This window comes from Odontesthes bonariensis, chromosome 6 (assembly GCF_027942865.1).
Source record: "Odontesthes bonariensis isolate fOdoBon6 chromosome 6, fOdoBon6.hap1, whole genome shotgun sequence".
In the NCBI taxonomy this organism is placed as follows: Eukaryota; Metazoa; Chordata; class Actinopteri; order Atheriniformes; family Atherinopsidae; genus Odontesthes; species Odontesthes bonariensis.
This window is the reverse complement of record NC_134511.1, coordinates 17,536,412-17,548,907: the sequence shown is the minus strand read 5'-3', so window position 1 is coordinate 17,548,907 and position 12,496 is coordinate 17,536,412. Positions and strand designations below refer to the sequence as shown.

The window sequence follows — 12,496 nt, the reverse complement described above, 5'->3', positions numbered from 1 at the left end:
TACAGATCATCTGCATCAAACTTGGCCAATTTCTACCATCAGCTCCCCATAATTTAGAAAATACAGTCTCCATTGATTTCCTCATATCCTACTTTGTGAGAAGTCAGTATAAAAAAAAAGCAATGAAAGTGTTATATGAGTGAACTTAATAAAAGTAATGGATTTTTTTCTCCTTTTTTTCGGCTCGTAGACGAGCAGAAAGTGAGTGGGCTGGGAAGATTATCATAGAGATCAGGGAAGAGAAGAAGTGGGAGGGGAGCGTGCAATAATCGAACAAGAGGGGAGCGCCGCAGTCCTGGAATCGCATGCGGGTCCATGGAGTCATCAGAAATGCAACGATTCTAAAAGCAAGAATATGGTTTTTAATCGACACTGGATGGAACCAAGTGGGAATCAATGAGAAGAGGAATCAACTCCTAAACGAGATAATTACTGTCAGAGATAATCGAGAGACGGAGAGAGAGGAGGAAGCGGAGAGAACAAGACGTAACCGGAGAGAGACAGAGATGGATCACACATTATTAAAAAGAGAGAGAGCAAGAAAGACATACAGATTGTCCCCATTTAGAAATTCAGATCATCTTTAAAAAAAAAAAAAAGAAAAAAAGTTCTTAGTTATTTTTGACAGGGTTCAGCTTTGAGCAATCAGCCCTAATATTTGAATATTGCAAGCATCTTTTTTTAATTTTTTTTTAATCCCAATTCAAACGTAATCAAATCTTTCAGCAGCAAGAAAAGACAAAAATTGAAATTTGGTTTAAGCCTCAAGATGCCAAATCCGTGGAAGATGATTACATGCAGTTTTAGGTTAATAGTGGCAAAGATATTGGAAAGTTTAGAAAATTCAACAAACTCTCGATAAACTGTTTACATAAACACGAAACAATCAGAAGGGTTCGATCAAAGGGTTAGAGGAGAACAGGAATACTTACATATTTACAACTGTGCCATCCTTCATTTGTTGTTTGTTTATGTTTAGGCTAAAGGCTTTTCTGTACTTTGGGAAGAAGAAACATCCCACCGCAACATTTACACTGTAATGGCACCACAGCAACAATCTTTCTCAACAAATGGAGCCATCTATTGTTTTTCCCAGTTTGGAAACATCTTTTGGTCCATTTAAGCCACCATAGCCAAGAAGTATGTCAAATGTCAAATCATCTCCTAAGAGGCGGCTGTAGCTCTAAAAGGGCAGAGCAGTCGCCTGCCAATCGGATGGAAAGTGGGTCCATTTCCGGACTCCCCGGACCGCATGTTAGGGTGTGCCTGGGCAGGTCACTGTACTTCACGTTGTAGCCAGTCTGAACTTTGTGCTGTATGAGTGTGTGTGAAAGGGTGAGTAGAAGTAAAGTCCATTTCACCATAATAAAGTGGCAAAATTAATGTAATAAAATCAAAAGCCACAAAGCAGAAACTAGGACACCACAAATTTTTAGGACACTACATTTGCATGTGTGTGTGTGTGTGTGTGTGTGTGTGTGTGTGTGTGTGTGTGTGTGCTCATTTCCAAGTTTAAAATAATCACTGTGGGGGGTGTTCTAAATTAGATTAACCCGCCTTTGTGCCAAAAATGGCAAAATACCAGTCAGCTGGTAAATCTTTTAGGTGGCCGATTCAGAGCCAGTTCAGAAACGCTACTCTCTGTGAGTGAGAATAGGTCCTAGTTTGGACTTTGTATCTCCATAGCTTTCTTTAAATTGCACAAAAAGCTACATAACAAACAAACAATAACAAACTGAGAACAAGAGATAAACCCAAAGCATGATATGACCTCTTTAAACTCTTACAGTCTTTATAAAGGGGTGGGAAAAAAAAAAAAAAACTTTAAGACAAACCTGCATCTTTGCAGAAAAAACAAATGAATATTAGCTAGCCTGGAAAACCAGCGCCAACTGCTGGACGGCAAAATGTTTTGCCTGCGGTTGGGTCTGGCCTCGATCCACTTGTCATTTTGAAAATACTGCCCTGAATCTGGCAGATGGCAACTAAACCAATCACAACGCAGAGATGTGTTTTGAATCAACGCGGGCGGGCCAGAGGGTTCTGGTGCGGGGTTTTGAGGGAGTGACGACAGAGCAGTGCGACGTTGGGCAGTGGAAGCGAACATAGACAAGCGAAAGCACAACAAGAAAGATGGCGGCGGCAATGGAACAGTGCTCGTTTGATTCAGCCTTGGCACACAGCCATTATAACGAACAGCCTTGCCACTCTGTATTAAGCCCCATTGTACCGGCTTTTTGGCTGCAGTTCCACCAGAATTCCACTGGGAGCGTCGGTGGAGACCAGAATGAATGGGGCCCTATGGAGCTAGATGCTACAAATGGTCAGTTTCACCTAAGTCTCCTCAAGAGCGCTCAGATTTGAATGTAGTTTCTGAGAGCTCAACATGGGTTTCAAGTAAAAAATCTACTGAACGAGTACATATATCGCTTTGATTTCTTACTGGTTGGCTTCTTGTTGTCCACAACGCGCTAGCATTGTGCTAATGACAGCTGGTCGACCAGCTATGTATGACGTCATATACACTTCAAATCCTTTTTTTAAGCAAATGAGTGGCTCTAAAAATCTAAAACTCAGCCATGGGTATTTTCTAAACACCCTTTTTCGAAAACAACATTCGAATTACTAGAGAAAAAATTATATCTTGAGATAAGGGCACGAAAGGGCGTATAGCTCCATAGGACTCCATTCATTCTGGTCTCCAAAATTGGGCGCCCCACGTGGAAAGAGGGTGGAACTGCAACCAAAATCGCCTCGTTGGAAACCGGAAATGCACCGTGAGTGGCGTATCTGTCCTATTATAGAATCTGTGCTTGGCATCAGTTTTGGAAGAGTCCCCTCCCACCAAAGCTTTCTGTCGCGCTTACTACGTCACAGTCAGTTGCGCTGATTGGTCAGAGCGTTGGCCTATAGGCACAGACGCGGTTTGAAAGACAACGGGTTGTGCTCATCAACAATGTTCCGTTGTATCCATTGATCGGTGCCAGACTAAATTAGACATCCAATCCATTTAGGCTGGTTTATCAGGCTAAATATTAGCAGGATCATGAACTTCTTCGCCTGAACTCCTAAAACTTCACCTTGGTTAAAATTGCCATAAATAATAATGAAGTGTGCTGATCTGTGTGTGTGTGTGTGTGTGTGTGTGTGTGTGTGTGTGTGTGTGTGAGTCCACTTGCACCTATGCTAATGCTGTTATGACTGGCTGGCTTCATTACCGTCTGTCTACAACACCATGGCCAAGGTCAGTGGAGGCTGCAGAGATGTTGGGGGGGCCGAAACTATGAGCACAAATTAATCTGCTGTTTAATCTAATAATGCAGCACGACATCCGATGCCTCAGCCCTATTAACACAACTGTAATTGCATTCGAGGGGGAATGGGAGAGTGCAGGTCCACAGAGGTGTGTGCGCACACTCGAGTGTTCGCCCAAGTACATCAAACGCATCACATAAGGACAAATGGGTGGGGACATAACAGACAAAACCACACTCAGCGGACACAAATTACTTTTCTTTTTTTTTTTTTCGGTATTTAAGGCGAGGTATTTCCTTGTGATGCTAGTTTGAGCATTCACCACGCGAGTGCACGTGTTTACGTTACATGGCGCAAAGCGGCTTTAAGCACGGGGCACTGTTCATTAGCATGGTAATATCCAGCCAGCAGGGTGTATTCCAGAACAGCAGCGCATTTATTAGGATTCATCTCATTAAGCTTTCATGAGATTTAAAAGTTAACACTAAATAACCTGAAAACTAAGTCTGAGATGAAACGCACAGCGAGGTCCTGAATTTCCCCCATCCAAAAGTTAAATATGCTCCCAGGAGACAATGCCTGGTTTCAGCAATGAGGAGAGCTGGCCTACAGTAACAGGATTAGACAAAAGAAAATTCGGTCACGCTAAAACTTCTGTTGACATTTACTGAAAGAAGTAATTACTCAAAAAAAAAAAAAAAAAGAAAGAAAGACATTTATCTTCTAACCGAGTCTGCAGGACGCACTTAATCCACCACTTACTGTAAGTAAACACACGACTGGGGTTCTTCAGATGGGTCACGACTGATAATAAGTTATCTGTGATAGAGCTGGTGTTGATACTTACCGCAGTGAGATGGATGACTCCCTGAGAGGTCACGGGGCACCCCATGAAGCCAACAAACTGCAGCTCGGGACAATGCTCTGCTACCGCCCGCACGGACTGATCAGTGACCTGGACAGTGGAAGAGAGCAGAACAGAGTAGAAGTTCAAATTTGACTCAAAAGTAAGAAATCTCTATAGTCAAACAGCTACAGCTGTTTGTTTTCGTTCATTCACTGAATACAGACTGAACACGTTCGATTCCTTCACATTTTTAGAATCCATCCATGAAATGAATGGCAAAAAACTTCTGCATCGTGTTTTTGTTCGTTGCTTGACAGTCCGCAGTGATTAAACCTGTAGTTTCCAGCAATAAAGGGATGAATAATTCTAAAAGGGGCGTTCCTGGTGTGTTCCGTCTTGCTCAACAACAAAAGAGATTAAAGAGAGTAGGAGGACCACAGAAGAAGAAGAGAAAGAGGAAGAGAACAGCTGAAAAAGAGCCAACAGCGTCCACCAAGCCGTGTGGGCGTTGACTTATGATGGATGGACCATTCGCTATCATTCACCCTGCTGTCTACTAACAGCTCATAATGGATTAGAGATCAATAAGGAAGCAGAACATTTCCACTGGCTTCCACTGTAGTCATCAATACGGGCATTGATAGCAGCTTTATCTCCTTCACTACACTCAACACTGTAACAATTTCTAGGAGATAGTTTGTCTGCTCTGGAGGCTTCCCCTGTGCCAACATAAACTGTTCAGCGATCACAAATGCAAATAAAGACCGGTCAAGACTGTGAGCAAGAAGAAAGTGTTAAAACCTCAATTATCGAGGAATACGGACAGAAAAGAAACCCTGAAATGTTTGGAAATCTACATAAAAAAAAGTATAAGTGCATTTATTTCTAAATTTGATTTCTTTGAAATCATCATTTCATGTGCAGGTTTCAGGGGCAAAAAAATCTCACTCGCCTGAGTTTCTGGATTTTTTTTAAATAAAGAATGAATGCATATGGGTCGCCACGCAGCTCAAACTAGCTGAGCAGGCGTCCCATGTACAGAGGCCTGTGATTCCTGCCTGGGGCCCTTTGCTGCATGTCCTCTTCCCAATCTCTCTGCCCCCTTTCCCGTCTACTCAGTGTTGAATAAAGGCCAGTAGTGCCAAAAACCCTTTAAAAAGAAAAGGAAAAAAAAAAAAAGCACACATAATAGCAGCCACTGTGAATCAGTTCTGATGTAGGGAATGCAGAGAATGGCCTAACGCATGGCCTAAACTTGCTGACATGAAAGATGATCTTAACGTACTCTCCGTTTATGTCTCGTACATGAACCGAAGCAACAGGTTTTATACGCGTGCTCTTCCTCAGTTTTGTCTCTAGTAAGCGACTTCTTTTCTGTCCATTATAGCACTGCCAAAAGCAGCACATGCCGGCACATTGCTGACCATTCCTGCTCATCCTACTTTATTCGCACCAAACACAGTAATGGATGTAATAAGAGTTTGAAGTGCATGATTTTAATGAGGCGACGTTTTCAAACGTTTTGCAATTTGATGCAGTTCTTTGCTAAATGTTTTGATTCATCGCATAGTCAGAAAAGGCATTTGATCAAGCCTCGATTCATATGCTGCAACCCCAAACATGCGTCCAGAGTCGTAAAGAACTCTTCAGCGGCACAGAACGAGTGTATATCCTCCTGTAAATACACTCCAGAGGATCCAGCTCCTTCCATTTTTTTTGAGGGGTTCTTCCTGTAAAGACCCCTGATGTCAACATTGCCAAGTTGGTTTGCGATTATATGAAAAGACAAGCTTTTTGGACGGATTCAATCTAATCACCTCCGAGATACTTAGAATGAAATAATTCTACAATCGGAAACAATCCGATCGCTCAGGGTTTTTTTGGGATCTGAACTTTTAGCGCCATTTACTTTAGTTCCGAGCAATATGTTGAAATATTTTCAGAATTCTGACAAAAAGGTCCCAATGCCACTAAGTGACTAGACAGCAGGATCACAACAAACCATCACTTGGAAGTCTTCACTTTTATCCATTCAGCCTTTGTTCGTCTTATTCACTCGACCGCAAACCCCTTACACCTAAGCACATTTCCGTCCCTGTAATGTTGCCTCTCTCTCGCCTTTCGCTTTCTTCCTGTACGTTTGCCACACTCCACCCTTCCAGAACTACTTTAAAGGTTACCGAGTCGAGGCAGAGTAAGATGAAAAACCCAAGGGGACAGCAAGGGGAGAGAGAAATCACAAAAAGGAAGAACAAGGTGTCCATTTATCTTTCACAAAGTCGCAGTCTGGCTTATCAGGGTAAAACACCTCCTATGAAGCTCAAAGCTTTGTCTCTCACCTTATCAGTAAGGAGCCAAAGTGCTTGCAAAGTGCAAAATGGTTCATAAAAGAGAGCGGCTGCAAACGATTTATAGACACAGATGAGAAGCAGAAATACGTTTTGAGGTTATAATTCAACAATGAACCAAGGTATGAAGCCAGCTGAGATCCAAACCTCAACCTGCTGTTTGGAATTATGGTTACAAAAGTTGAGCTTGATGTTTGTACCATTTTTCAAGCGAAACGATGGTCGGAAACAATCCGTGGCCGCGGTGCTTAAACAGCCGTTGGAAGGACTGCTTTGAAACCCTCAGAATGACTCAGATAGTTCTCCAACAGTTTGGACCAATACCTGAAAATGATTCATATTCCCAGCAATCTCGACTGTACTTTCTGCTGCTTCTCCCACCAAGTCAACAGAGAAGGGCAAGGCAACGTGCTCAATCATGTTCGTTTCTCTTTTGACAACATTACATTAAAAAAAAAAGAAGAAGAAAAAACACCAAACAGAATTCAATAGAAACTGGTGGAGACATAGGGCATGTTGAAAAGGAAGAGCCAATTAAATGCAGCTGCAGATTAAGACCCTTTCCTCAAAATCTGCAAAATACCTCATTGATCTTATACTGCAGGAGGAAGCGCTCCCCAAGTGCGACGTGACATTTTCATTTCATAGCCCCTTGCATTGTGGTTTTTACACTATAGACAACAAGTTGACCGGACTGACTTTCAACAAAACATGTACTTCCTTTTTAAATCGCATAAGTGAATGAAATGAAGTCCACTCTACAAGAGTTTTATCAACTCGAATTAAAGTTGCCTTCAATATCAGACCCCGTTTAGATGGCAATTCACCTCGTGTGATAAACTACCATCTGTTCATCTTTATATCAATCTTAAAGAGGAAATATGAAAAACCGTTTGAGGGAAAAAGCAATGAGTAGACCTTTTCCTCTCACTAGACAACCTCCAAAAAAAAAATAACCATACCATTCTTCCTTTAGACACAGATATGTGCACAACCTGTATTTTATTATACTTGCTAGATTTCTACAGAACACAGGCAATCAATAAGTGGATCCACCTCAGGTTTGGAAGCACCACACTGCCAATCACCACTCAATGCAGTCAGGAAAGATTAATCGAAGGTGAGTCAGCGCTCCAACTCAGAGACACTGATGCATATGGAAATTGATCTGCAGGGCCAGGTGGAGATGCAGGGTAAAGGAGAGTAGGCTTTTTAAGTCTGAAACTTAAAGAAAATGCAGAAAGGACCAACCTGAGCTGAGCAGCTGGCAGGTGACGCCAGCTGGCCAGAGCTCCCCCCTAACATGGACTCTGCCAAAGAAACATCAAGTAAAGCATTTTCAGGTTGACTAACAACAAAATCCAAAAAGCCGAACACCACTAAAATCCAAACCGTGTGTGGGAAAGGCTAAGGAATCAAAACAGACCCACGGCTGGGACCGTCTTTCATACCGGTATGTGTTGCAAGAATGAGAGAGTACAGCTGAGTGCGAGTGCACACTTGTGCATGGAAGCAGAAGAAAAACGAAAGAGACGTTAAACATCTACAGCAACTCTCAGCGGGTGAGAGGGGAGATGGAGGAGAAAAAAAGCCAAATCCCACCAGAGCAGGCAGAACAGACCAGGAGGGCATGTACCGTATCAGATTAAGCCTGAGCGTGTGTGTCTGTGTCGGTGTGTAGGTGAAAAAGACCACATGGGTTTTTTTTTTGGTTTTTTTTAACTAAGATTCGTCTCCAACCCACAAACATAAAAATGCGTCCCAAATTTCTCTTTGCCTTCTCCTCCTACTCCTCCTCAACCTTTCGTGACTTTGATTTAAAAACATGAAAAGAACTGCGACAGGGCTTTGGTAGCCAAGAAAGGCCTTAAAGCCTTTAGAAGGGATCTAGTTTAATGGTCTCTGGGTGAAGGAGGTAAGGAAAGCAGAAGAAAAAAAATAACAGAGGGCTAAAATGGTGGAAATGCTGCAGTCATAAAGTTGGTCTTTGTGCGTGTGCTTAAAAGAGCTGGAAGGTAATAGTCAAGAGTGCTGTGGTAGCAAAAAGATGTAGTGCTGTACATGAGTATGTGGTTTCTGTCTGCTGGTATATTTGTTCAAAACGCTGGGACAGCACCCAGGGGCCACTTCACATCCAATAAAGGCATTTAAGCTTGTCAATATCGTCTATCATACAACTCATTTGACTCCATCAAATGCACAAGCAGGAGATGGAAAACAAGCCACCAGTCCGGCACAAAGATTCCCATAAATCAGCCGTCACTCCCTTCTACTCTCTTTCCATTTAGAACTGGTCAATCTTAACAAACAAAAAAACAAGATAAAAAGAGGAAATTTATGTATTTTTCTACATGAATTGTGTTCGTTCTACCTTCGAATTTCCCCCGCACTGGTATAGGCTGCGAGGGGCAAAATGGAAAATAATGAAATTAAAAAAATGTAAAAAAAAATGGATCCGATTCATGTCTGTCAGAGCTAATATCAAGCATCAGCCAACGGATGATATAAAGTGAAAAATATACGAAATACTACCAGCATACAAGGGGGCCGCACTGTGTGCCACCTAATAGTTGATATAACCACATGGGTTAGGGATTGCTGTAAGATGGAGATAAATTAAAAAACATAACTCAAGACTGCTGTGCACAAAAGATGACTTCTGGAAAGCCTTGTCCAGAGGAGGCGTGAATTTCTCTGCACTCAGAGGCATCTGGGATGGGCCACCACACAGTGGAAACACAGACCAAACAGCGATCCAGGCCTTTTTTTGGAAGAAATGGGCCAAAGATCAAAAGGACTATCGAGACTTATCAGTAACAAGTTAAAAAAAAAAAAAAAAAAAAACAGATTCTGTGATAATATGAGGTTGTATCAGTGCCACTGGCGATGTTTTTTTTTTCTTCTTTATTTATTCTTAATCAGTTATTTTATACTTTATACTATCAGTGTTTTCTGATTTTGAGTGGTCAAGCCAGACTTTTTTCAGACTGTTTTCTTTTTTCTTCTTTTAGTAAAAAAGAAAGTGCAGAGAGAACGAGAAAGGACAAAAATGACACAAAGGAGGAAGAAAGAAGTGAGAGGCTGCACATTTGCAGCTTTACAGCATATGAGAAATCTATCAGTTGTTCACGGCGCTCAGGCCAGAGACAAGTCGAAAGGTTTAAGTGGAGTGTACTGGGGATATTTGACAAATAATGGCATTACCTTGACTGCATATGTGGAACTTCCATGTAAAAGGATGTGTGGGACAAGCGTAGGTGGGGGGCTTCACAACCACTGAGCCAAGCTCTTCCACTTCCAATACTTCAAAATGTCCTATTGGCCTAACCCATTGAGGCCGGGAAAGCATTGCCACATTTCTACCTTTAAAGCCGGGGGCGCTGTTGCGTTATTCTACCTTTAAGGCCGGGAAAGCGTACACGTCTTTTTTCATGCATAAGGTTGTTTTGCACCAATTATTGACCTCTGCACCAATTAAATGCATTATAATAGACACGTGAGAGTGTCGTCATGTTCCTCGTGTCATTGTTTTTAAGTTAAGTTACATCGAACAAGCATGGAGAACTTTCAGTGGGAAGACATTTCAGACGGTAGCGATTGTGAGGAGTTTCTTGGCTTTGATGATGCTGAAGAACGTGCTGACCCAATTGATGGAGATTTATGGCTGGCACATATGTTTGAGGATGATTTTGAAGGGTTTGAATGTGAGTGGAAGACTGACAATTACCACCGTAATCGACGGAGAGATTTCAACCGCACACCAGGGGTGAAAGTCGATTTACCTGCAGATGCCACACCGTTGCAGGCATTTAATCATATTTTTACTGAGGAGCTTTGGGCGCATCTCGTTTCCAAGACGAATAGATACAGGGACCAGGTACTCCAGACTCCAGCTCGAGCAAAGATGGCAAGGTGGTCACACGTAACTGTGCCGGGGATGAAAACGTTTATTGGAATGTGTATGGGCATATATAGGGACTCCTTGTGCTGCCAGTACGAAGAGATTACTGGCGATAAAATAAATAGATAAATAAATAATTTAAATATAAAATTAAATTTTATTTTATTACTGTTTTCTAATTGAAAATAGCGCTGTTCCTGCACTTGACTTTTTATTTTATTACTGTTTTTTTTATTGAAAATAGTGCTGTTCCTGCACTTTACTTTTTACATTTTCTATTTTCGTGAAGGTGTATGTAAATAAACTCAATTTCCAAAGAAAGCCACAGGTGTAAGCTCTCAAATACTTTTTGAATTTTGTTTCTATCTGCTACAGAGGCTGAGAAATCAATCATTTAGTAGGTGTTGACACAATTGCTGAATTTCCAGAAAAACTTCAGGTTTTAGGGGGTCTTTCTGAAATCGCCCATAGGTTTTACAGGCATTCTTTTCCAGGCGTCTTAGGCCTAAATGGGTTAAAATGGTGGGTGCTTCCTGCTGGCCAGACTAACTTCCAGTGTTAGCTCACTCTCCCGTAATGAGTCTGTCCTCTGACTGCGAGAAGAATGTCGCTGACAAAATGTCCCAAAGAATATGAAAAAGAAAAAACAGCTCGAACACCATTTTGGTGTCCAGACATCTGTCAGCCCCAATCACTTAACATCCTGCTTTTCATTCGCTCATGTGCCTTTTCACACATGTGAACTTAAGTGACATCCCATTCTTAATCCACAGGGTTTAATATGATGTTGGCCCACCCTTTGCAGCTATTAAACAGAAGGTTTAATCTAATTTAATTGAATCCGAATTTTTGACCATTCTTCCAGAAGCGCATCTGTGAGGTCAGACACTGATGTTGAACAAGAAGGCCTGGCTCGCAGTCTCCGCTCTAATTCATCCCAAAGGTGTTCTATCGGGTTGAAGTCAGGACTCTGTGCAGGCAAGTCCAGTTCTTCCACACCAAACTCACTCATCCATCTCTTTATGGATCTTGCTTTGTGCACTGGTGCGCAGTCATGTTGGAACAGGAAGGGGCCATCCCCAAACTGCCTCAACAAAGTTGGGAGCATGAAATTGTCCAAAATCTCTTGGTATGCTGAAGCATTCAGAGTTCATTTCACTGGAACTAATGGCGTGTTTCCACTAGCACGCAGTACCTGCAACTGGGTAGACTTTTGGTATCACCTCAGCCCTGGTTCCAAGCGAGCCGAAGCGTTACTAAAACGTGACGTCAGCCGACTGCCTTCCACTGATTGGCCGATGATAGTCGTCACTTTTCAATACCGTTTTGTCTGGCGGCCAGGAGTCTTCTCTGGCTCTCTTCTCTTGCCTTCTGTGCAACAAAAAGCCACAGCCACAACGTATGTTGTTGTTGTTGTTGTGGTCGCGCAGCCGTGTTACGACGACCCCGCCCACGTCGAGGAGGCACGAAGTGATACTCGGTTGTAATGGAAACACAACCAAACCGAGCTGTGCCGAGCTAGTGGAAATGCGCCATAAGGGGCCAAGCCCAGCTCCTGAAAAACAACCCCACACCATAATCCCCCCCTTCACCAAACTTTACACTTGGCACAATTCAGTCAGACCACCGTACCGTTGTCCTGGCAACTGCCAAACCCAGACTGCCAGATGGAGAAGCGATTGACTCTGCAGAAAGTTGGCGATATCTGCACACTATGCGCCTCAGCATCCTATGACCTCGCTCTGTCATTTTACGTGGCCTACCACTTCCTGGCTGAGTTGCTGTTGTTCCCAACCGCTTCCACTTTGTTATAATACCACTGACAGTTAACTGTGGAATATTTAGCAGCGAGGAAATTTCACGACTGGACTTGTTCCACAGGTGACATCCTGTCACAGCACCACGCTGGAATTCACTGAGCTCCTGAGAGCGACCCGTTCTTTCACAAATGTTTGTAGAAGCAGTCTGCATGCGGAGGTGCTTGAATTTATACTTCTGTGGCCACGGAAGTGATGGAACACCTGAATTTAATTGTGTGGATGGGTGAGTGAATACTTTTGGCAATATAGTCTATATGCATGCTCAGAAAAATTCCATGAACAACATTAATACACTTTGGAAAGTGGACCCACCCTGCAGTAGATG

The 12,496-nt window shown here is 42.6% G+C and overlaps 1 protein-coding gene across 2 annotated transcripts in view; it reads right to left on the bottom strand.

The window, feature by feature from the left end:
* The window catches only part of fbxl17 (F-box and leucine-rich repeat protein 17), a 226,387-nt gene that overhangs the window by 144,046 nt on the left and 69,845 nt on the right, over window positions 1–12,496 (bottom strand). For both annotated transcript variants that reach the window (XM_075467711.1, XM_075467712.1), the window contains exon 7: window positions 4,103–4,210. In XM_075467711.1, coding sequence (XP_075323826.1) covers window positions 4,103–4,210 — 108 coding nt within the window. The remainder of the gene's footprint in view (window positions 1–4,102; window positions 4,211–12,496) is intronic.